The 26,274-nt window shown below is 38.5% G+C and overlaps 1 protein-coding gene across 1 annotated transcript in view; it reads right to left on the bottom strand.

Annotated features, from left to right (window-relative positions):
* The window catches only part of THBS4 (thrombospondin 4), a 57,075-nt gene extending 33,611 nt beyond the window's left edge, over positions 1 to 23,464 (bottom strand). Inside the window, exons 1-5 of the mRNA XM_074200104.1 lie at positions 23,091 to 23,464; positions 19,196 to 19,399; positions 4,296 to 4,543; positions 3,161 to 3,269; positions 331 to 416 (exon numbers count right to left, since the gene is read on the bottom strand). Coding sequence (XP_074056205.1) covers positions 331 to 416; positions 3,161 to 3,269; positions 4,296 to 4,543; positions 19,196 to 19,399; positions 23,091 to 23,178 — 735 coding nt within the window. The 5' untranslated portion in view covers positions 23,179 to 23,464. The remainder of the gene's footprint in view (positions 1 to 330; positions 417 to 3,160; positions 3,270 to 4,295; positions 4,544 to 19,195; positions 19,400 to 23,090) is intronic.
* Positions 23,465 to 26,274: the final 2,810 nt, after the last annotated feature.

Raw genomic sequence — 26,274 nt, 5'->3', positions numbered from 1 at the left:
GGTTGTAGATTTAGATATGGCAGAGATCTTAGAGGCCATTGAGTCCAACTCCTTCATTTTACAGATGAGTAAACTGAGGCATAAAGAGGTTAAGTGATTTCCCCAAGGTCCACACAGTCAGTATTTAAGGCAGAATTTGAATCAATTCTCTGACTTCTAGTCTAGTGATTTGTCCAAAATATCATTTAGTTATCATAGAACCCCCAATGATAGAACTTTAAGGGGACATCTTCTAGTCTGGGCAACAATGTGCTACCACCGTCTCTGATGAACACAAAGAATTCCCTAATGCTATTGGGAGTGCATCATGCTCAATAGCCCATACTATACCTGTTGTCTCAGGAGGTCTTTGACTTCTCCCAGAATCTTGTTGAGTTGTGTCATCTGGTTCAGGATTTGCCAGTTTACATCTCCTGCTGGAATACCAACATGAAAAACCAACAAGCCATATTAAGAATGGTCATTTTACATATCTGGGTTTTTTTTGGCAAGGCAATTGGGGTTAAATGACTTGCCCAAGGTCACACAACCAATAAGTATCAAGTGTCTGAGGCTAGATTTGAACTCAGGTCCTTCTGACTCCAGGGTCTGTGCACTATTCACAGTAACACCTAGTTGTTATGATCTTTCAGTGCCTACAGGCTTGACCTAAACTGGAGAACTCCCTCAAAAAATAGCAAAGACCAAATATTAAAATACACAGGGCCTCTGAACTAGATCGATGACAATTTTCTGATTTGCTTAGGCAATTGTAATGAAAAGGATAATAGGGTCAATAGTAATAATGGAACTGGATGAGGAAAAATGAGTTTGTATAAGATTCATCCAAGTTACAGAAATGAAACAATAATATTCATAATTCTAAATCATTACTTTGGACTATCACACTCAACCCTGGTCACAACAAAAATGGAATCACCTACATTGATCCCACTGGGTTCCTGCATTCCATCTTCAGATATTATTGTAAGAATGTAATCAATTAACAAGCATTGATTATATACCTATTATATTTCAGGCATATTGATAGGTGCTGGGAATACAATTGCAAAGAACAGAAATTAAAGGGCCGCCAAACAAATTGTGGTATATGAGTATTAGGGAATACCATTGTAGTGTAGGTAAGATGAAAAAAAAAAGATTTACAAATAGCCTTGGAAAATTTATATGAATTGACAGAGTGAAGCAAGTAGAATGAAAACAATTTATATTTTAAATAACATCAATATTTTAAAAACAAATCATTCTGAAGAATTGTATAAATTAATGAAGAATAAAATGAGCAAAACCAAGGGAACAATTTGTAAAATAACATCATTATATAAACAAACAACTGTTAAAGTTGTAAGAACTCTGATTAATGAAATGACCATCCAAAGTATCAGTGTAGCATGCTTTATACATCCTAGACTGAGGGTACAGAATGAAACTCATTTTCCAGATATGAATAATTAGCAAATTTATTTTTTGTAGCTATGCAACTTTGTTACAAGGATTTTTTTAATGGGTAGGGAGAAGGAGAGAAAATAACATTCTGTTAATTTTTAAAATATCTAAGTTAAAACTATTTTTAGAAAGAAGGAAATAAGCATTTACTAAGTGCCTACTATGTTGCAGATTGTGTTAAGCTCTACATAAATATTATCTCATATATAATATAATATAGAAAATAGAATCCTTATATAAATATTATCTCATATGTAATAAAGTACAAAAATATAAATATGATCCTCAAAACAATCCTGAGGGGTTATTATTACCCCTGTTAAATTTGGGGAAATTGTATTTGAGGTAGAGAGGTTAGAAGTTAAGTATCTTGGGTGCAGCTAGGTGGTACAGTGGATAGAGCATTGGCCCTGGAGTCAGGAGTACCTGAGTTTGAATCCGATCTCAGACACTTAATAATTACCTAGCTGTGTGGTTTTGGGCAAGCCACTTAACCCCATTTGCCTTGCAAAAACCTAAACAAACAAACAAACAAATAAATAAAATAACCTCATTTAAAAAAAAAGAAGTTAAGTATCTTACTCAGAGTCACATTATTAAGTGTCCAAGGCAGAGTTTGAATTTGGATCTTGTCATTAAACCCATAGCTCTATCCAGTGTGACATCTAACTACATCTGGCAGAAATCTGAAACATTTACAGCATAAACATAAAGTGAATAAATACAAAGAAATTTACCAAAAGGTAGTTTGGAATGGTGGCCTATAGCAAAGGCGCAGAGGTAGGAGATGGATTATTGTGAATGATGTACAGAGAGAAGGTCAATTGAAGAGTGTGGGATGCATTGATATGCCTATTGATCCTATAAAGCTAGTTTGGGGGGCAATAAAGCTAATCAGAGGAGTCTATATTTTGTACTTGAGATAATAAGAAACCAGGGGAAATCACTGAGTAATGGAGTTTCTTGATTCAAGACATATGATTGTAGTAAGAGCAGAGGATGGAAAGCTTTGAGTCCAATTTAATAGTGAGATCCTTGAGTCTAATTGAGTCCAATTTGTGGTTTGTGTCTTGTCCATCCTTCCTCTTCAAAGAGAACCAAGGATATCAGGAGGGTGATATCTTGACTTGCAAAAGAATTGCATCTAATTGAGGCAAGGTTGTACAAAGTCCTCAGACTCACTATCTCCTCCAGAGCCATCAGAATCCAGTAACGAGAGAGACATTGATCAAAACAACTGATGATGGCTCAGAATGTGGCGGGAAGAATTGGCCTTTTAAAGCGAAGGTCTTTGCAAGATCTTAGTTTATCTGAGGCATCACCCGTTCAGTGATTTAGGTAAAAGATGACCCAGTTTGCCTTCATTAAAGAATTAAACTGGAAGGAAAAGTTTCTGGTCAGAACAGAAACAGTTGCTACTTGCACTCTGCAAATAATGAGTAAGTGAGGCTAGGACTGGGACCTATCATTGGCCAATCTGTGAGAGCCAGAATGATTGGCTTTAAAGGTATAGTAATAACCTTAGATGGGAGATGATCAGGTAACCCTTATTTGTGAGTGGAGAGAAGGGGACAGATTCAAGAGATGACTGGAGGTAGGAATAGCAAGATTTGACAACTTCTTGACTATGTCATGGTTAGGGAGTAGTTTGCTTTGTGAAGTTGTGATTGGACTACACCACCTCTAGGGTGCCTTCCAATCCAGGCTGGCATACCTGAGCTTGGTGAGGGCACATGGTCACTTTGTTGGAGGAAGCATTCTTGGAGGGTGGCGACTTGGAACAGGGAACCCTTCACAACCAGCTTGAGTTCTTCCAAGGTGTCCTGGCAGGAGAAACTCTCATGTCATTGATTTCTGGCATAATTCAAAGAGAAGCCATGCTTGGTAATGATGACCACAATGAGTTTTACACAGGCTGTGATTAGAGTCTCATCTAGTGGGTAGGAAAAATGTCTTAGAGAGTAAGTCTCTACTATGAAGATGGGCACACCAGAGAAAAATCTCGAGGTTTCCCATCCAGTGAAGGATGAGACTTTAAGGATTTGAACTTGTAGCTAAAAGAGAGTGCTGGGTCCAAGTGAGTGAGGGTCCATACCCAGAACCTGGGGAAGGGAACATGGTGTAGTGTAAGGAGCAGCAGAGTCTGCATCTAGAGGACTTGGGGTTCATTCACTAGATGTGTGATCCCGAACTGGTTGCTTAATCACTCTTAGTCTCAGTTCCTCATCAGTAAAATGGGGAAAATTACCTAGCTAGGCTCTGGTAAGAATCATCTGAGATAACATCACTTACATTTCCCACTCTATTTTCCTAAGCCCACCCAGGGAGTTATGTCTTGTAGCAAAGAATGCCAAAAGCATGTTGTAAAACAACTAGTCTAGACACTTTAGTTATTATTAGAGCAATAGGAACTAAATAACTATGTTGAAGGAGTTTTGATTGAGAGGAAGATTGTACAATGCAAACATTTGGAGCCCTAGGATCTGGGTTCAAGTCCTAATTTTGTTATTTATTTCCTGTGTGACCTTGATTGTCACCAAATCTCTCTGGGTCTCAGTTTCTTCATCTGTAAAATGAAGAGGATTGGTCTAGATGACCTCTAAGATCCCTTCCAGTTTTCGATACTATGTTGGGTATGCACCTGCTGGGGACTAGCTTGTTGTTGTTCAGTTGTTTCAGTTGTGTCTAACTCTTTGTGACCCTATTTGAGATTTTCTTGGTAAAGACACTGGAGCAGTTTGCCAATTATTTCTCCAGTTCATTTTATAGATGAGGACACTGAGGCAAACAGGGATGCTGCTTCAACTCGTGTATCCACTTTTTGAAGGAAGAGAGGCTGCTCTTCTTACCTGTGCTTTCCTCTGGAATGTCCTCAATTCAATAGGCTCAGAACTGCGAGAGAGCCCTGAAAATGCCCTGGGGAGATCCTGAATGGTGTCCACCTGGTTACAGTCCAGGTAGAGCTCCACAGAGCTGGACCCTCGCTGCAAATTGCTCAGGCGAAGAAGAATCCTGTGGCGCTTGCCATCAGCCAGCTGAATGTTGTTGAAGACCACCAGGTGTATCTTTCCGTCAGCCTTTAGATAACGGAGGATGGCTAGAACAAAGCACAACAATGATTGAAAAGAGAAGCAAGACAGTGTACACGAGGGGAATATTCCTGCATCACTCAAAGATGGAAAGATCACAGAGACATTGAGTATTCTCTTGTATTTAAGTAGGACACCTCTTTCTCAATTGAAAAATCCATCCACAAGCCAATATCTGTTAAGTCTAATGAAATTACTTGATTTTATAAGACTGAAGCATGCCTCTGCCACTTGGTAGAGAAGTGATAGAATTGAGGTGGAGAATAAGGTATGCATTTCAGACATTTTCAGTGAAATTTTGTTTTTTGCTTGTCTATTCTGGTTTATTACAAGGGAAGGTTTCTATGAAAACGGTGGTATATATAGTGAGAAAAATGATTCCCCCCCCAAAAGGAAGGATAAATTATTAACAAAACATGAAAAAATGTGGACATTCAGGCAATGTAGAAATAAATAATATAAATAAAATTATTTGAAACATGAAAAAATGCACAGAGGAAAACAAACAGGAGACACAAACAGGGCAGCTTTGTTACTAGCATGTTAAACTCAATATGAACTTAAAAACTGAACATAAGAGATATTCATAATTTCATATAGAATTACTTCTTTGTTATTTGAAAATTGGAATATTCATGTTTGTTAAGATCCTAATAAAACAATTTAAAAATAAAATAAATTCACTACTCCTTTCTCTACCCTCAATCTAATGAGGTTGTCAGTTGGGAAGGCACCAAGTCTTCTATTTTCTTTATACCTTCCAAACTGCCAAAGAGTGTGAGGCATTTAGGAGGTATTTTCTAAGTACCTGTTGTTTTTCCATATCATTTTATAACTCATTCCAATATTTCACATCCATATGGGTTATACTTCAATTTGCTCTTTCATGAAGCAGTTTAAGCCAACTTCCACTTACTGATAGAGTCTGCTAATATTTTTCTTGATAGATCTTGTTTCTATATCACCTTTCTTTTTTTTTTTTTTAAGGTTTTTTTTGCAAGGCAATTGGGGTTAAGTGGCTTGCCCAAGGCCACACAGCTAGGTAATTATTAAGTGTCTGAGACCGGATTTGAACCCAGGTACTCCTGACTCCAGGGCCGGTGCTTTATCCACTGCACCACCTAGCCGCCCCATTTTCATTTTCTTTTAAAAAATATATTTTCTTTTTATATTGTGAACTTAACATTTCAATAGACAAAGAACAGAAAAGAGGATTGGATAAGAAACAGAACTTTTTTTGTGTATAGTCTGTTTTGAAAGAAATAGACATATATTACATTTTATAAGGTAGTAACAAAACTGCTCTATTTGTTTATGAGCCTTTCTGTACTTTTTTGTTTTCTTCTGGGTACTCCCACTGCTCATACTTGGTGAGTCATTCTTTGTAACAAAGAATAAAAGGAAAGAGAAAAAAAGGTAATTCCACAAAACTAACACTTCAGCCAAGTCTAACATTCTAAGCAGTGTTCCACACTCATTATCTGCCATTTCTATAAAAAAGGAAGAAAAGTACATTTTCTCATGTGTTCTTCATAGTAAACTTGGTCATAATAATCTCAGCTTTTAGTTTGAGCATTTTTTTCCTTTCCAGTTATATAGTTATAGCCATTGGGTATATTATTTTCTTGGTACTGCTTACTTCACTTTGTATTAGTTCACATAAGACTGACAGTTTTGACTTACAGACTTTCATCTCAAAATTTTGCCAAAGCTCCAGTTCCATTTTTTCAATTGCCTCCTGGGCTGCTATCCCTGAATGTCTTAGTGGTGCCTCAAACTCAACAGATACAGAACTGAAAGTGTTATCTCCACTCCTCAAACCTGCCTGGTTCCAAAGATAGAACCACCATCTTCTCAGTCACCCAGGCTTAAAATGTTGCTGACATTTTGGTGTCTTTCCTTTCCTTTACCTTCCAAGTTGAATCAGCTGCCAAGTCTTGTGGATTGATTCTACCTTTCTTTCCTGCTTTCTATTCATGCTGTGACCACACTAGATCATACTCACCTTTTTTAATCTTATGGACAACAGAAATAATTTATTGACTGGTCTCGATGTCTCTAGCCTCTCCTCTGTCCATCTTACCTTCTACACCATTCCCAAAGTAATCTTTCTAAAGCACAAAACTGATCAGGTCAGTCTACCATTAAAAACTCTTTGGTGGTTTCTCTTGCTGAGAATCTGAGTTTGTATCCTCCAGCTCTGCCCTTTACTATCTGGATGACCTTGGATCAATCATTTTACCTCTTTTGGTCTGTTTCCTTCTTTGTAAAATTAAGGGAAGGACAAGTTGACTTCTAAGGTCCCTTCCAACTTTCAATCTTTGATACTAAGATTTAAAGGATGAACTATAAAATCCTCACTCTGGTAAAAAATGCTTTCTACAGACTAGCTTCGATCTTCTTTTGTAATTTTCTTTCCCCCTTTACTCTTCTTGTAGTTCATGTGAAAATTCCTATGAGTTCCTCTTTGTTGGACATGTTCTGTCTCCTCTCATCTCGGTGCAATTGCAGCATAATTTTTCCCAGGCTGGACATGGACTATCCCTAAGTGTCCTGATGTCAAAACCCAGTTTAGATGCTGCCTCCTCCGTGAAAACTTTTCTGATTTTCCCTCTGGGCAGGTGAAGCTTTCTTCCTCAAATTTCTCATTCTCCTTTTTCTGAAACTACCTGTTCATTTGCCCTGTCTTAACTTGTATGACAGTTGTTTATATACATGACTCTTTCCCTCAATAGACTGTGAACAACTTGAGTGCAAAGCATGCTTGCCTATTTTTCCTCCCCTTTTCTTATCTTGCAGCACCTAGCACAATAATCATAGCCAATAGATATAGCATTTTAAAGTTTGCAAAATGTTTTATATTTATTATTGCATTTTATCCTCACAACAGCACTGGGAAGTAAATTCTATTTCCATTTTACAGATAAGGAAGCTGAGGCAGTCAAAAGTTAGCAGTATCACAAAAAAGTGAGATTTGAACTTAGGCATTTCTGACTTGAAGTGCAGTTCTCTATCCATTAAGATGTCTCACAGCCTATAGATTATACATAGCAGACCTTTAAGAAAGTTTTGAAGGGAATTTTTTTTTGTCATTTGTCTTATTTGTTCACCTTTTCTTTTTCTTTCTTTTTTGGCTTTACAAGGCAGTGTGGTTAAGTGACTTTCCCAAGGTCATACATCTAAGGTAATTATTAAATGTCTGAAGCTGGATTTGAAATCCGGTCCTCTTGACTTCAGGGTCAGTGTTCTATCCACTGAGCAACCTGGTGGTTCCTTACTTTTTATTTTTCTCAAAAAGTTTGTTCAACAAAGTTTTAAGACTCTACTGTGTACAAAGAGTTGTGCTGGGTGTTGGGGTAGTAACAAAGTTTAAATAAAGCCCTCAGATCCTCTAGAGCAAGATGCCAGGTCTTCAGGTATGGGTCCCAGCCAGTGTGGACTTGAAACCACATTATGTGGCCCATAGAGAACAAACATCGTCACGATCCCATGACATATGGTGATAATAAAAATAATCAACACATGTCTACTTGAGTCTGCACCAGAAACTCAGCAAGAACCAAGCTCCTGGGTGGCAACATTGCTGAGTTCTGAAAGTACAGAGAAGCCGTAACACCTTCTTCCAAAGAATAAACCATTGGCCAACCACACAACCCAGCTATCCAGCCATCCAATGAGACTGAAGGAAGGTCACTGTCTATTCTCAGGACTGCCAGATACGTTGCTTAGGTCAGTTTTATGCTGAAACTGGACAATGTAGTTGAAGAATATTAACTATCCTCATGAAGACAATTTGAGAGCCCATATCCCATCTGACCTGATTGACTATGACCAGGACAGAAATGACAGTCCTATGGAAATCTTTTTTATTTTTATTTTTTGCTATGTGATTTTTTAAATTCAAAAAAATTTCCATTAATATTTGTATTTCATATTAAAATATTATGTTGAGAAAGGAATTAGGTTACAAATTCATATGCATAGTTGAATTTAAAAAAGGAGCCAATATAATAGAATATTTTTTTCCAAATGGCATTTCTCTTTATGCAAGTTACTGGGCATGGTTTCCGGCATACTCTTATACTGCAAACCATTTCAGAAGATCACTCATATTCACATTCTTTGCAGAAGTTCATTCCAAAAATTCCAAAGGAAATGTGCTGAGTTTTTATATAATATGGGTAACATGAGCTCAGCATCAGACAGTTAAATCAAATGCATTGACACCAAGAAAATCCTTCAAAGGGTCACTTTACCATCCTTTAGGCAAGCAGGCCTAGATGACAGCTAGAAGTTGCCAAAATTTTGTCCCTGTGATAGTTCTTGAAAAAACAACCAGAGGGAAGGTTTTACCTGGCCCTTCCTTCCTTCAGCTGAAGCCCTAGTGCTATCCTGGGAGGACTCAGAATAGTAAATAAGCCAGTATGACTGGGAGGGAGAGAGTAATGTATAAAAAGTCTGGAAAGGCAGGGTAGGCTCAGGTTGTGAAGGGCTTTAAATGCCAAACAGAAAAATTTATATTTCATCCTAGAGGCAACAGGGAGCCACTGGAGATATCTTTCCAGACTCAGTACAGCCTATAATAAACACTAGTTTATGTCATTTAATTTGAACAATACTCCTACAGTCTTTCAGAGCTGGTTTCAGAGTCAGAGGAACCAGGTTCATTATCTAGACAGTTTTCTAAGAGTAGAGGAGACAATTTAAAACTACAAATCCTTCTCAACTAGGCCATCATTAGATGCTATTGATGAGTGGTAGTTACCATGACCTTTCCCTATGCCAGAGATAAAATGCCATATTTATGATAGATAGTTTTAGTAAAATGACTCACTTCCTCCCTTATGCTTGATCTTGCATTTTGTATCCATTCCTTTAAAAAAAATTATGACAATTCTTGCCCCCAAGGAACTTATAAGGGATACAACCTGTTTACTATTAAGATAAATGGGGCATAATGAATTTTCCACATCTAAAGATCCATAAGGAAAGATTAAATGAGCATTTTTGGGGGGATAGTGTGAATAAAATTCAAACTTTGGTAGATTTTGTACTATATAACTCTAGCTCCCTTTTAGCTATGAAACTCTAAGATATTCCTGCTCCTTGAGTAATATTAATAACTGACTTTACTATTCTATTGATAGCAATTCCCAACCACCATTTTAATTTGAATCTTACAACAAAACTATAAGACCATTAAGGTAGGCATTATTAACTCAATTTTATAGATGAAAACAAGGCTCAGGGAAGGTTAAATGATTTGTCCATACACACGCACACACACACACACACACACATACACACACACTCAATGATAGAACCAGATTTAAATTCTTGTCTTCTGACACTAATTCCAATGTTTTTTACACCAAGATAGAACAAGACTGTTTTTAACGGGAAAATTATTTGTTCCTGTGTATAAATCCATAGAAAACAATGTCTAGGCCTATCCAATCAATGCCTTTCAAAGAACACAGATTCATCAGTAAGAAACTCACTTAATTTATATCATTTTAACCTCCCCCCCTCCAAAAATGTAATATGAATTAATGCAAAGTAAAGTTAACAGGACTAGAAAGCTGAATACACAGTGACTCCAACAACAATCCATTAAACCCAAATATTGTGTTATTATAATGACCAAGCATGGTCCCAAAGAAGGGATATTGAGAATATACCTCTTTGCAGTGCTGGAGACTATGGTGTGGATTATGATGCGTATTGTTAGATTCAGTTGATATCTTGGTTAGTTGCTGAACTCTTTTTAAAAAAATTCTTTGTTATAAAAGGTGACTCTCCAGAATCATAAACCACAATAGTGGGTGGGTGGGTGGGTGGAAAGAATAAGAATAGTACTTCTCCCTCTTTCTTTCTCCCCCTTTCTAATTTTCCACTTGGCCCTACCTCATCCCAGCACATGTCCATGGAAATCTGAACAGGAAATAGGATTCCCTTAATCTGAATCCTTTTCTGAATCCTTATTATTCATTACTATCCTCTCTTCTGAGACACTAGACCTAGAAACAGCTGGATCATTCCTTTGAGGGGGAAACAGAGGGGCAAATCAACTGAGAAAATCAACAGAGGGTGGACCAGAATGGTTTTTACCCCATAGAAGTAGTGGAACCAAATGAAAGCTATCCAAAGAAGAACTGGAACCCTTCTCCTTGCTCCACCCCACCCTAAGCCCGGGTCTTCACTCAAGGGAGCACCATGCTTTGGAAAATAGGTACTGGGTACAAGTGTGTTTCTTCAGCTGTGGGTTAGTCAGCTCTCATTTCCTTTGTTTTGGTTCCTTACCGACCAAAGGAGTTTTGTGTAGCAATTTACAGCGGCTCACCCTCAGCTAGGAGGAAAATTTAATTTGCAGGTTTATAAGACTAAGAATCAGAGAAAATAATGTATGGGAAAGTACTTTGTAAACCTAAAGTGCTATATAAAATTGTGGTTATTATTATAGTATTGAATTTTCATTACATTTTATGTGTATAGCATAAGGATACCACAGAGATATATTTTTAATACTGGATTCCAGGAAGCGATACATTGGAAATAGTACTGAATTTGGACTCAGCCTGAGTTTTAATTCTGCCTCTGCCACTTATTACCCATGTGCATTTGAGTAAATTGTTTGACTACTCTGGACCTCAGTTTCCTCATATGTTGTATCAGATGACCTATAATAACTTGTCCAGCTCTATATTTATCATTCAATGGCTATGTAGTCATAACTGTAGACTATGAATCTGCAAACCAGAGAATTTGTATATCAGTTCTGATTTTTCAAATACCTTGCAAACCTTAAAGTACTATATAAATAAAAAAGTACTATATAAATAAAAAAGTACTATATAAATATTAGCTATAATTATCATTATTATTTTTAAATGATTACTTCTTGGTCAGATAATGCTTTTCCTTTGTATTTTTCTACCACTGTTAGGTTCCAGAGGGGGGAAAAACAAGTGTGGAGCTGAATTCCCTGAGATATTTTACCTAAAAAGTATTATTTAAGGTTATTCTGTTGTACTATAAGGAAAGAAATTGGGGGGAGGGGTCCTGAGCTTGTGGGAGGAGGTGGGAAGAGAGAGGAATTTAAGCTTGGTATACTTTTTTTTGGCTTTGAGGTATAGTCTCTTTTTTGACTTGCTTGGGGCATCTTGCTCCCTAGTCCTATAGCAATCCTTAAAACTGCACCCAACCTTGGAATCTCATCTTGTGATGAGACTGTGAAAACATCTGGTGATCAACCAGGAAAGCAATGGCCCAGAGCTGAAAGATTCTCCCTGATTTAGCAACCAGAAACAAGATGCTCATGGGGTGATCCCCCCCCCCCTTTTCCACAAGACTTTGAGATTAGGATACTGAAAGTTGTTTCCCTAAAAAGGCATTAGTTTGAGCCTGGGAAACATCAGAATCAGAAGTCTGTGAGGGTGGAGGTAAGATTTCAGACCTCACTGGAGTTGTGGTTGTCTGCCATTCCATCATCTTAAAGCTAGCATGGTTAATTGTACTCATGAATTTGGGAAATTTCAGATTCTGCCAAGGAATTATCTGGACTCCAAACTCTATACTTTGTTACTTTTAATTCTTCTTTTATTAAAATACACTTTATAGGAGTAACTTCCTATATATAATCCTTTCAGGTCACATAGTTGGTAAGGAGACTAGAATTTCAATGGAGTGGGGGCTGAGCCATGAGAGATTAATATATTATTATAGTTATTCCTATCTGTTGCATAAAAAGGAAAGACTAGGAGCTGAGGGATCCAGAATCAGATCCCATCCACACATACAAAGGGAATTAGAGACTATGTGGCTAAATCCTGCTTGTGCCATTTCTATCACTTGGGTCAATGGTTCACAATTTGGAAAGCTGTTGGGTGGTTTACTCAGATAGAGTTCTCTGAATAGATATTCCAGGAAAACTCAATACCAATTTAAAGTAAGGGCTTCTGTGGATGAGACTATGCCCTCCTCCAGTTTTATCATTATTACACTCAAATATAAATAAAACTTTTTTTTTGGTGACGCAATTGCCCAGGGTCATAGAGTCACTAAATATCTGAGGCTGGATTTGAACTCAGGTTCTCTTGACTCCAGAGCTAGTAATCTATCTACTAAGCCACCTGGCTGCCCCAATAAATTATAATTTTAAACGTTTCTATTGGTTTCCTTATTTGGCATTTTTCAATCCCTAAAAGTTTAGTGTTTGTACATTCTCATTAATCCTGAGGACAATTTCATGGCAATAATTCAACTCCACATTTATGAAGCATTTACTATATATAGGACACTGTGCAAGTTACTAGGGCTATGAAAATGAAAAATTACACATTGGTTACCCTCTTAGAGTTTACAGTCTATTGGGGATGGGGATTAAGACATGTATGAAGATGTTCGGGATAGGACTTAGAAAATGGCTAAGTGAATATGTTATGAAGGATTAATCAAGAATCCTTCCAAGAAATTATTGAAAGGACATAGAATGTCAAAGCAAGAGAACAGTACAGACCAACTCCAGGGAATTGGCTACATTATGAAAGGAGAATGTCTTCTTTGTTTGGACAGCATTTTTTGAGTGCTTACCATGTTCCTGGGGTGCTGTGATCCATGAGGTCATGAAGAGTCAGACATGACTGAATGACTGAACAACAATTATGTTTCAGCCATTATGCTAAGTAGTGAGGATACAAAGAAATACAAAAGAGAGTCCTGGACAAAAGAAATTCAGAAAACTCTGGTCTTTAGATAGCAACCCCAGGGCAGGCATTTGATGTTCCACTCAACATCTGATTCATGCTCCTCTGCAGTGTTAGGTGCATCATCATCATCTTAGCATTTATCATCATTGTACTCTAGTCTTCTTCCTTTTTAATCACCAATGTGTGTTTTAAAAGGGGCAGCTAGGTGGCACAGTGGATAAATTGCCCCAGCCTGGAATCAGGAGGACCTGAGTATGAATCTGATCTTAGATATTTAACCCTGTTTGCCTCTGCTTCCTCATCTGTCAAATGAACTGGAGAAGGAAATGGCAAATTATTCCAGTATTTTTGCCAAGAAAACCCAAAAGGGGTCATGGAGAGTCAAACATGACTGAAATAACACAACTACAACAATATGCTTTTTAAAAGTACATTCTTGCTTTTCTCACTCCTTGTGATGAATTTTCTTGTTTGATTTTGCTAATTGATATTCCTACATTCCCTATGCTTTGCATATAAAATCACCAAATTTATATTCCTGAAAGTTATGTTAGAGTTCTAGCTGCATTAAATTATAAAAATCCTGTTCATTTAAAAAATCATTTACAGTGGTTTGAACAGATGTTAAGTACTATATAATATAAATATGCATAATCAAAATAAAACATATGGAAAGGAAACATGGGAAGTAGTATTTAAGATAAGTACAATGTTTTATGTTTATGATGACTAATTAATGCATTTGGCACAACATGAAAATGAGGCATATCATTATCACTTTGTTTTATAGGGCCTATAATCTAGGTGAAGATTATAATGAAGGATGGATGCAGGGTTAGACTTGGAAATGGAGTTTTCTGGAGCACATACAAAGCTCATTATGAAAGGGTAGAATGAACTTATACAGAAGAGTAGAATATTAAAGATCCTGCAGACCTTGGAGCTAGATTATCTATATCAGTGGTTCTTAATCTAAGGGCTGTGAGTTTCCCAGGGGACTGAGAATGCAGTTTTTAATGGTTTGATAAACTATATTTCAGTAAAATTGATTTTTATCTTAAAATCTCAATATACTTTCTTGTGCAAATACATATACAAATATATATATATGTATTTTATTTTATGCAATTAAATACATGATTCTGAGAAAAAACATAGGCTTCCCCAGACTTTAGAAAGATTCCATGACACAAAAAAGGCTGAGAACTTCTGAATCAGACACACCTCCCAATCTGTCTTGGACTCCTCCCACATCTTTGCTCCATATATGTGATCATATAACTTCTGCTCAGGCACTTTCAGTATGGAGAAATTAGAGATCTCATACCATTTCGGGAAAACTTGAATAGAATATATTTTATTAAATTGAACCAAAATCTGCTCCCCTTTGACTATCACATATAGTTCCTAATTTTGTTCTATGAAATTACATTGATTAAGTGTTTTGTCTATGAGAGCCCTTTAAATAGCTGACTACTACTGTACTGGGTTCCATCAAGGCTCTTCTCTAGGTTAAATATTCTTAGTTTCACAAATTAGTCCTCAAATGACATCATTTATAGATAGAGGCACTGTGGTATAGTAAAGGAAAGACAGCCTTGAAGCCAGGAAGATGTGGGTTCAAGTTCTATTTCTGATACACACTGGCTGTGGGAGCCTGGAATAGTCGAAATTGCACCATAGGTTTGTCTGAAAAATTTTGTTAAGGATTGAGAATAATTTAGTGGGGAGAGGAAGGGAAGGGGCATATGCAGAAATGATGGCAATGTAAAAATAAAAGGCATCCATAAAAATAAGGTCATGTGTTTAAGATGTAGGGCTCAGAACTGGACAGAGGTTCTATGTGTAATTTGATTAAGGGAGTAAATAGCAGACCTACACTTATGGCTCCTCTCTGATACACTCAATACTAATTTTCAATAATTGGTTAAGGATTAGTAATTGGAATTATCACATAGTCAGACTCAGATCCTTTCAGTAAACATATTAACATAAATAGTACATGGAAGCTTCTCCAAAATATTACAAAGTATTTAATGCATCTCTTATGCCACTTTTATTTACTTCTGGGCTCTTAGAACATGAGTAGTAATTTCCACAGGACTACAATATGTTTATTTTGAGGGGGGAAAAGCATCAAGTTCAGTTTGTGTTTAAATATCTGAGTCCAGGTCTCCCATCTAAGAGTTTCTTAATCACTTCCTGTTTCATTTCAGTCAAACCTCTTAATTATCCTTAAATATATCTCATTTCATAGCTGTCACAATGCTTCTGACTCTATTCCATGGACTATAGCTACTTTAGTCTGACTCCATGAACAGAATGTTAATATTTATAGTTACTTGATTTTCAGAGGAGAGGACCAAGAAAAGACAAGCAAGTTTTCTGTTTAGAACTATAATGCAAGTCATTTTCTTTAGAGTTCTGGAATGAGAAGCACAGAGGAAGGAAGGAAAAAAAGGAAGGGAGGGAGGGAGGGAGGGAGGGAGCTCCAGAAAGAGAGAGAGAGAGGGAAAGAAACAGGCACTGATTAAAGCCTGCTCCATACTGGGTATTGTGCTAAAGCCTAGAGGGCCACTGGTGGCCATTCAGAAATTCTCACTCTCCTTGTGAATGAAAACCTCAAGGATTAATGTGAAGACCTCATATGAGTTTAGAGGATAAATTATTGTGTTCCAAGTCCCATATAAATCAGATTTACTATAGCTTTTTTTTTCTTAAGAAAATCACAGGTTGAGCAGAACCAAGAGAACTTTGTACAACAACATTGTGAGTTGATCAGCCTTGACAGAAGCAGCTCCTCTCAGCAGTTCAGAGAGCAAGGACAACCCTGGGAGATTGGCCATGGACAAGGCTATCCCCATCCAAAGGAAGAAAAACAAAACAAAACAAAACAAAAACCCTACAGAATCTGAATGAACACTATAATCACTTTTAAAAAAATTCTCATATTCATTTTTTCCCTATCTCATGGTTTTCTTTATCCCCCCCCCCCCCCCCCCCCGTTTTTGGCGAGGCGATGGATTAAGTGACTTGCCCAAGGTCACATAGCTAGGTAATTATTAAGTGTTTGAGGCCGGATTTGAATTCAGAGCCTCCTGACTCCAGGGCTGGTTCTATTCACTGACTATTTTTTTCCCCTTAATCCCAATTCCTCATACAGAAAATGATTAATCTGTAAACATGTTAAACACAAATGTGTATGTACAATATTTACCAGACTGTTCACCATTAAGGGTGGGAAGAGAGGCTGGAAGGAAATTATGTAACCTAAAAATATGCACATGCATGTGGATGAATGTTGAAAAACTTTCATAATATGTAATTGGAAAAATGAAATATATATATAAAAAAGAAAATCCCAGGTCGACTCAATCTGAAATGGTACAGAAGGAAAACCTGCCACTTTTGGTCTTGAGAGTAGTCTATAAGCAGAGGGGAATGGGGATAAGATGTGGGACCAGGAGCAAAACTTCACCTTCTATCTATCATAGAAATCTATAAATATCAGTTTTCTATAAATTCATAGATTCAGGGATGGGAACACCATCATTAATGATTTAGTCTAACTTCTTGATTGCAAATGAGGAAGCTGAGCCCCCCCCCCCCCCCCCCCCGCCCAAAAGGTGAAGCAAATTGCTCAAGGTCACACAGGGAATAAAAAGATTAGAGCTGAGATTTGGACTCAGGACCTGTGATTTATGCTTCTGATATTTCATTTTAAACAGAACTACTTTAAGCTCTCCTTAATGAGAAGAAAAATTTGTTATGTCTGCTTAGCATCACAACTATAAAGCTGGAAATGGCCTGAGAGCTCTTCTCATTTAATCGACTCCTTTTACAGATGAGGAAACTGAGAGACAGAAAGGCAATCTTATTGGCTAAAGGTCACAGAGTCAGAAATTGAACTCAGCTTTCCAGATTACAAAGACAGCATGGTCTGGGGCTTGTCCTAAGAATATAGGTTCTATATCAAAGCTCTCCTCACTTGATTGAAGTACTAACAGTTGTATGTTGGTTTGAGGCAGAGGAATGAATTAAAGTTTTAATTGCTCCTTAAAATGAGGAAAAAAGGATTGGGATGGTTCCTGACCATTAATTATGACCATGTCTCCAAGTTTACTTCCTTTCTCCTATGTCCTCCCCTATTGCCCTTAACCCTATTTTATCAAAAGGGGGTTTAGAAGAAGAGAGAGATGGAATGGATAAAGAGGATGGAAATATCATACTAATGCACTGTGCATAAAAGGCTGTGTGTGTGTGTGTGTGTGTGTGTGTGTGTGTGTGTGTGTGTGTGTGTGTACTGTACCTGCATCAATCAAACCAAAAATCCTTGAAGTACTGGAGTCATGGAATATGTATAGAGAGAAAGAGGGGAAGAGTCAGGGTCCTGGAATTAAATCACCAAAAGAAATTAGCAGAGATCTACTCTCTCCTTCACCTTAAAGACAATAATTGCCATAAGATCCTCTGATAGTTTCTTAATTACTTTACTTTCCCAAGCAAAGGGAATAAATCATTCAGCTATAACTAATTCATCAAAAAGACTATAACACTGGTGATATCTATATTACAAAGACAGACATGTCAAATCTCACCAGGGTCAACCAGACAAAATTTTGGCTTTATTTATGTTTCTAAGGCAGAGCATACATGTAGCTGTCACATTTCCTAGTAATTAGAAACATGTATAATCCTAGGGTGTGAAGTATGGGGAAGAAAAAAGAAATTAGGTTCCTTGCTTCTTCGGGAGCTATTCAGGCATATTTGGAATATCTCCCTTTGATAACAAAAAAACAAAATGAGAAAAATGTTGTCTGATTGGGTACATTTTCTTTATGAGGCAACTGGGTTTTGAGAAAATCAGCACAGATTTTTGGATTGAGATTTACTTTTTTTTTTCAAGCCCAGGAAGGTGCTTGTAGTTCATTTATATGGATAAGGAGGAGGAGAAAGGAAGATGTTCCCTTAGTGTGGAGGTGGAAAGTGGGAAGTGTGTGTGTGTGTGTGTGTGTGTGTGTGTGTGTGTGGTGTGTTTTCTTAGGGATGGAATGGTAAGGGTTGGAGGGGTGATGGGGTGGGGGAGGATGCTGTGTGCAGTTTACTGGAACTACTCAGTTCCTAGGGGAGGAGAGACTGTTAAGTGACTCACTTTTAGGGGAGCACAAAAACCCCTCTTTGGGTGGCCTTGTGTATGACCCACTAGCAATCTCTTTAGCTCTGTCCTTTGGGTTATGCTTTTACAACTGAGCCCCGAGAACAACAATTGAGGGTAATAGTCATACTGCATCTGTATAATGGAAAACATTTCTGCTTTCCTCCTCCTTTTCATCTCTTGCCAAGGAGAGGCACCATAATAAAGATTTGGAGTCAGAAGTTGTTCAGTTGTTTTTCAATCATGTCTAACTCTTCATGATTCCATTTGTGGTTTTCTTGGCCAACAGGCTGGAGTGGTTTGAGATTTGCTTTTCTAGCCCATTTTATAGACAAAGAAACTGAGACAAACAGGGTTAAGTGACTTGCCTAGGGTCACACAGATAGTAAATCTCTTAGGTTAAATTTGGACTCTGGTTTTCCTGATTCCAGAGCTGTCACTCAATCAATCTAGCTGTCAGAAGATTAGAGTTCAAATCCTGCCATTACTGTTTCCTGCTTCTGTGAACTTAAGCAAATTCCTAATCTTCCTATACTTCAGTTTTCTCTTGGTGAAATGAGGAGGCTAATGGCTTCTGAAGTCCCTTTTAGTTCTAGATCTATGACCCCTATGTCCCACAAATATGCACCAGGTAAAACGGACCTCAGTGAATAGGCAGTGGGAAATGAAATGAATCTTGGGTGAGAAGAAAATTGTAAGGAATACAATCTCCCCTCCGGGACAAGGAATATAAGATCACAATCCTGGAAAATTTTTTTAAGGAGTTTTATGCTCTCCTCTCCCCCTGCCATGCTTACCTTTGTTTAATCTTCCCATCACTGTAAATTCAAAATACTTGCTGCTGTCTGATAAAGAGTAAAGGCCAAATATGGTGGCAGAACTTTTTGTCTGCAATTTAAACGTTGAAATCACGTAGACATCCTTCAGGGTGGGATCCACTAGGATTGGTTTCAGGAAGCTTGTAACCAGTTTTTGGTTTGAAGATGAAAGGAGATCGAAGACTGTAAAGAAGCAATAGAGGAAAATTAAATAGTGCATTACCCATGAGCAATAACATTCCTGCAGAATGAAACCTAACCTTTCACTACTGTGTTTTGGGGCCAGATACTGGGTAACCCTGTAACAATTAGCCCTTTGCTCCCTTGCCCAGAGTAAATAATGAGTCCTATTACAAGGACGCTGAATTGCTAGCGTTGTATTATAAAATAATGATGTGGTAATTTAATGCATTAGACCAGTTCTGTAATTCTTCTTCAACTTGAAAATCTTTCATAGCTTCTTCCTGCCTATATCAGTGTCTCAGCAACATCACCCTGAGAGGCATTAAGGAAGTATGAACTATAACTTTGTGGGACCAGAAGCAGCAACAGCAACAGCAGCAAAGAAGGGAGACAGGACTGACCTGAGCAACACAGACCATTGGCCTTTGCTTAGGGACAAGAGAATGAAAAAGTGAAGGAAAAAAAGAATGAGTGTTGGTAGAACATAACCTTTACTAATCCTTCTTCCTGTGATTCCAAGACCCTATGGGGTCATTTACATATGCTGGATAGGAAGTAGCTAATTTTATGTTCACAGTGGCTAACCCTTCAATAAAATCTTACTTTAATGCTTCCTTGGAATGGTGATGGCTTTAGGATCTTCTGCTAGAAGAGCAAAAGTTTTGGTGGAGGGGCAAAGCTTGGAATCCAGTCCTAGGGCTAAGTTTGGAGAGGCTCTTCACTACCTACCTCATTTAGGAGAGAACAGCAATTTATGAATAATTTATGTTTAATCAAAGCATGGAGGTGGTTGAAATCTGTCTCAGTGAAGAGACTACTATCACGATGAGACCCAAGATCTAGATCCAAGTCAGCATTGTGAAGGAACCCTAGTGAACTTGGTGGAAAGGGTCTAGGTTTGGAGCCAGAGGATTTGGGCTTGAATCCTGGCTCTGCTACTTAATAACAGTGTGACCCTAAACAAAGCTTTCACTAGTCCTCAGTTTGTCTAGCAAATGAGAGAATTGGATTAAACGACTTAAAGTACCTTCTGGCTCAAAAATCTATCAGCCTTAAAATAATAAAGAAAAACAGCCCTCCCATCTAGGGAGGCAGCAGAGACTCTACAGGTGGATTGCATACCAAAGGTGAGTCACTAGTTGTTTTCTATTTTAAATGTACCTACCTTTAAATGGAACAGCCAAGGGCTTTTATTTTCAAAGACCGAGATGTATCTTTGAACTAAATATATTTAAGGACCATGTAGCCAGAGGAAACAGCTTAAGTTGCAGCTCTACCAACCTGTAACATTGGAGAACTCTTAGTCCCTTTTTAAAAAAAAAGACTCCTACTCTCCTGTGAATTAAGAGGACCAACTATTTTTTAAGAGACAAAAAAAAAATCAGATTTCAAATTGGGTTGATAGTCTATTCACTGAATACTAATAGTGCTTTGACAGGTAAGGAAGACACACTGTGTATGCAGAAGTGGCAATTCACATCCAGACCTTATGTCTAGGATTTGTTCTCCGTGTAGTATGAGGGAATGTTGGCCAGAACATGAAGGCTGCTACCTAATGTGTTTCAGAAAAGGAAAATGGAATCTTTAAACCTGGGAAGGAATGGAATTTTGAGACTTCCACCTGTAGAGGCGAGGGAGAACAAGGCAACACTGTTTAAAACTTCACTATGGGAGGTTCCATTTTTCTAAAGAGAGACTCAGGAATCTTAAAGTTCAGGGATCACCCTAAAAACTAAACACATTTGATTTATGTTCTTGCTTTTTTGCCAGAATCCCTTCTGTGACTTACCTTGGACCAACATCTCAGTTCCCTTCCTCTGCACCACTGAGTTTTTTTCTCTTATGGAGGCATGGTGGTGATTAATTACTGCTAAACTCCTCAAGTATTTAGAGGAGGAAATGAGACCCTTTACATTTATTCCATTGCTGAGGTTAGCCCTCAAGGTAAGCATTACCTTCTGGGTTAGAGGCAAAATTTCTGTTCCCAAGTGAATTCAACTAGTATGTTGTGTATTTCTAGAAAGCTCGGAGGAAAAAGGAACTTTCTAGTTTCATATTTTCATTCTTTTCAGAGCTGGAAAGAATCTGATAAATTTGTTCAACTGTAAAATAGGAAATTTCAGATAAACAAATTGGCACTTTTAGAATTTCCACTGATCAAATTAAGCAGATAATTACCAGTTTCTCATTTTATGTTATGTAGATTTTATCTAAGTTTCCATAAAATAATCCTGCCCTTATTTTGTCAAAAGGAGTAGGGGCTACCCAGACAGTGCCTATTCAGACAGAGAATTTATAAACCATCCAGCTAGAAATCTATAAATGTGTCTCCAAATATGTGACCTTGTGACCTGCCAAATGACTTCTGCAGTAATGAAATCTCTTGAGTTATGTAAGGAGGAAACTTTCCTCACTCGGAAGCTTAGGTCTCAAAGAATGCAAGTTGCGGAGCATTTTGAATAGGTTTTCCAAACACTAAGGCAGGGCACCCTTAAACCACAACTTCTGGTAGCTAGGCTGGAATGGCGTAGGGCAATTTGCCGAAACCTTGCATTTAAATGGATGACACAGGAGTACCAAAGTGTTATTGGAAGGCTTAAGAACTCTGAATATAGATGTTATTGACTCTGTTTTGGAAATATTGATAGCCTAAGGCCTTCTGATGAATAAAGACACTTCCCCTAAAAGAATTGTGGTATTCTGGGTTTTTTCTTTCTGTTTTATTTTCCCAGTACAGTAATGATTTAAGTTTGGCACCAAATTCAAACAGCTGAGGGCCATGGCTGGATAGCATACATTTGCTATTAGCTCTTCCTACTTAATTTTATCTTTTTTGAGCTTTATATTAATTTTCTTAAAGAGCTCTTCCCCTGCTTCATACCTATCTAACAAAAGGGTTTGATATCTGACTTTTCAGAGTTCCTATGAAGGGAAAAGAGGACCAATAACTACCTAGCTCCTCTCAAATCTCAGGTAAGCCCCAAGATTCACGTTGCTGGCCCAGGGGAGGAGACAGAGAAGCCAGCAGTAGAGAAATAAGAGAGGAAAGGACATTTTGGAGGGGTTCATAGACATAGCCATACGGGAGAGGATTTTTCAGGGCATGCCACATTTCAGAAGAGCTGCAAACTTTATTCATAAGAGTGGCCAAGAGGTTGTGCTAGCAAGGCTAGGGGGTAGGGGAAGTCAGGAACACTCAGACTTCATTCTGAGGAGGAAAAACTGCTTTCCACCAGAACAAATAAGGATGTTTTGCAGACTAATTTTTTAGAGAAAATTTTTGAGGAAAATGTCAGGTGTTTTTATGATCCCCCTCAAACTTGGTATTCCTTCCCCTACTCCCAACACCTTCCCATTTCAGCAATGTCTGATTATTTCATAGTCCTGTTTTGAGACAGAATTTTAGAGATGGACAGAACCTTAGTGATCTTAGATATAATTTTGATGACATGATTATTGCTGCTGATAGCCTCTTCTTAGCTCTGGTTTAGGGGAGATAGATGGAAGAGATGGGGAATCAGGAATTAAGAGGAATAAGAGAAATGTTGCCGACTTCAATTAGTCACCCCTGGCAAGCTTTAGCATCGAGTGATTTGATTTTAGATCTGTCTGTGGGGCAGAGCCCACTCCAAATTCAGTGGCAAGTTCTCAGCCCAGCCCCAACTCCGGAACTATGCCGGAGTTTCCTTACCTTGAGGTGCAGTCTGGGCTCCAAGGCCTGGCCAGGACTGGAGGAAGATGTGCAGGAAGACAAAGACAGCTTTGCATGTGTTCAACATAGTGCCCTTTTCTTATTTTTGGGCTAGGGAGGAGAGTAGAGGGCACAGCAGCCCAGTGGTTGTTGTTGCTGTTGGTGGTGGTGGTGGTAGTGGTGGTGCTGTGTGTGTGTGTGTGTGTGTGTGTGTCTTGGAGCAGCTCAGGTGGACGATGCTCAGAACTGGGCTCAGCCCTGTCCGGCCAGTCCTGTCCTCTGTACAGTTCAGCCCCGCTCGTCGAGGAGACAGAAGCTCCGCGGTGGCACGTCTAGGGCCGGCCAGACGGGCGCTCTGCCGGGCTCAGCATCTAACGGGGCTGTTTATGCTCGGGGCTGCCCCTGGCCAGGCGCTGGGGGAGGGACCGAAGCCGGTTGCAGCCCCCTTGGCTATGACTTTCTTTTCACCGGTTGGGAGGCGCTGGGGCGGGGTGGGCGGGCAGGGCGGGTCTGGATGGACCCCAGGAGGAGCCCAGAGACAGAATGGGGGCCAGAGGCAGGATGGAGGCCAGAGGAAGGATGGGAGCCAGAGACCAGGGGGGCATAGAGCGGGAAAGGGAAGGGGGCAGGCGGATTCTGGGAAGCAGGAGAGCATGGGAAAGGGACCGAAGGAAAAGGGAGATCAGACAGACATGGGAAATGAATGAAGCAGCAGGAGGGTGGTGTCAGGGAAGGAGAGGGACAGAAAGGGGAAATTAAGTGAAGAAACAGAATGAGAAAAGAAAGTAGAGAAGAGGGAGACTAGGGCAAGGAGGGATTGGGGTGGGGAGGAGAAAAGGGTTAGGGTTAGAGAAAAGGAAGGGGAAGGAGAGAAGCTAAGGGAAAAGAGAGGAACTGACATCTGTATAGACTCTGACCAGCCTGGGCTCTCCTTGCCTCTTTCCACACTTGGTTCTTTCTTAGTGTCCGTCCCATTGACTTTCTAATTGTCCTTTCCCACTTGAAAGGATGAATAGGATTTTTCATTTCAGTGTTCACTTCAGGGAGATTTTTCCCAGATATCCCACCTAACCACAGAGTTGAGTGCCATTTCTTTGCACAAACACTGGTACGGACATTCCCAGGACTGGTCATTGCTCTATTAAAAAACATTTTTTAAAAAATCAAAGATAGAATGAGTTGAGTGACACTCAAAAGAAAATCCATACATAGCAAAGATTTTATCCATAGAGCTCCCTTTAGGTATTGCTAAAGACTGGCTTTTATGATGAATAGAAACTTTTGTTTCTTTCCCAGCTGCTTAATCTATCATCAGCAGTAGTACTGGGTTCTCAGACTTTACCCCATGAGCACAAAGTCCATCAGGTTCTACCATGGAGGAAAGGTGAAGGCTTCCAGTATGAGCCCAGTAATGAACAATGTATTGCCCGAGGACTTGCCTAGCTAAGTAAGGAGATGCTTGGGCATCTAAAGGTTGGCCACAAGGGTATGGAACTTTGGCTTAGGTACCCTATGTATGATAAGACACTTGGCCTTGTGCTCCCACGTCTTTAGAAATTACACATAGATCATTAATATTTACACACACTAGCCCATTGGAAACAGGCTATTAAATGTTATGTGACCCATTAAGTGACTAGTAGAAATAATATTTTACAATAAAGTTTTTGGACATATTTGATGGCAAGTCTACTTCTAAGCTGAATTCTATTTCATGGTGTCACAGCATCTCAAAGTTTGAAAAGACCGCAGAACCTATCTAATTCATCAGCACCCTTTAAAATATTCCTGACCAATGATCATCCCACCTTAGCTTGAAGATCTCTGAGGTGAGAAACCCACTCTTTTGTGAAGCAGTTGCGAACCAAATCACCTACAAGTCATGGCATCACCTTCCTAATATCATGGTCCTCTTCAAGAAATTAAGAACAAACAATAACCCATTCCACTCTAAATTGAAAACTTTTCTTTATTTCAAACCTAAATTTGTCCCTCTACAACTTCCCTTCAAAACAAAAGGTTAATGATCTGTGGAACTTCCTATTCCCTGTGCTTCTTCCTTCATACCTCTCTGATTCTGCTCTCTGGTATAAAGTAAAACAAACTTAAACCTCTTCCACAGGAGGACTCTTCAAGTAGTTGAAGATAGGTATCTTGTCTGATCTAAGTGTTTCCTTTCCCCAATTTCTTCCAATCACAATATGGCATAGTCTCTGGGTCTTTTACCATCTTGGTCAATTTTTCTGCATGTGCTCTAGTTTGTCTAAGTCTTTCCCAAATAATGGAATCCAGAAAAAACATAGTACTATTGAACTTTTAAAATATTTTGCTAAAATCTAAGTATACTACTTTTATAGCATTTCCCCATCTAGTAATTATCACTTTAATAATGCATTCTAGAATTTTGCTAGGAATGAAAGTGACATGGAAGGAAGAAAGAAGAAGAGAAGAGCAAAGGAAGGGAAGGAGAAAAAGAAGGAAAGGAAGAAAGAAAAGATAGGAAAGGAGGACACAGAGGGAAGTAAAGATAGAAAGAAGAAAACAGGGAAGGAAAGAAGAAAGAAAAAGGAAAAAGAAGAAAAAAGAAAATTTTTTATGCCACCTATACTCTGGATAACTTCTTCCTTTTCCTACCACAGCAGTTCAAGCTTTTTCTCCGAGACCCTAGAATATTATAGTTAACTTTTACTTTATCTTGTGTGAAATGAGATCACTTTCTGATCATTACCAACCAGGCTGCTACCTGCATTCCCTCCCCACTCCATTAGAATGGAGGCTCATTGAGGTCAGGGGTTGCTCTGCTTGCTTATATTTGTATCCCCAGCAATTAGTATAGAATATTGTTTAGGTTCTCCCTTGTTAGCTAATCTTAAATAAATATGAAACATTCCATTTTCATATTCTTATTTTCCTCTATCAATTACTATGCTAAAAAATCCTAAAGCTTAGGTCTGAAAATAAAAATAGCAAATAAATATATAACTTTCCGCCAATCACTGCTCAGGAACTCCCTCCTCAAAAAAAGTAGGAATCTCCTTAACATATTTACCTGTTCAAAAAAGGAAATCTAGGAAGCATCTTTGGAACTGCCAAACCATCACCCTAATTAGGTTGAAGATTTGGAGAATTGTAGCATCCTTATCTTATCTTTAGGTCTTCTGAGGACCTTACTTGTTCTATAGAA

The sequence above is a fragment of the Macrotis lagotis genome, chromosome X, assembly GCF_037893015.1.
Source record: "Macrotis lagotis isolate mMagLag1 chromosome X, bilby.v1.9.chrom.fasta, whole genome shotgun sequence".
NCBI classification, from domain to species: domain Eukaryota; kingdom Metazoa; phylum Chordata; class Mammalia; order Peramelemorphia; family Peramelidae; genus Macrotis; species Macrotis lagotis.
Note: the sequence above shows the minus strand (reverse complement) of the source record. Positions and strands in the feature narration are given on the sequence as shown.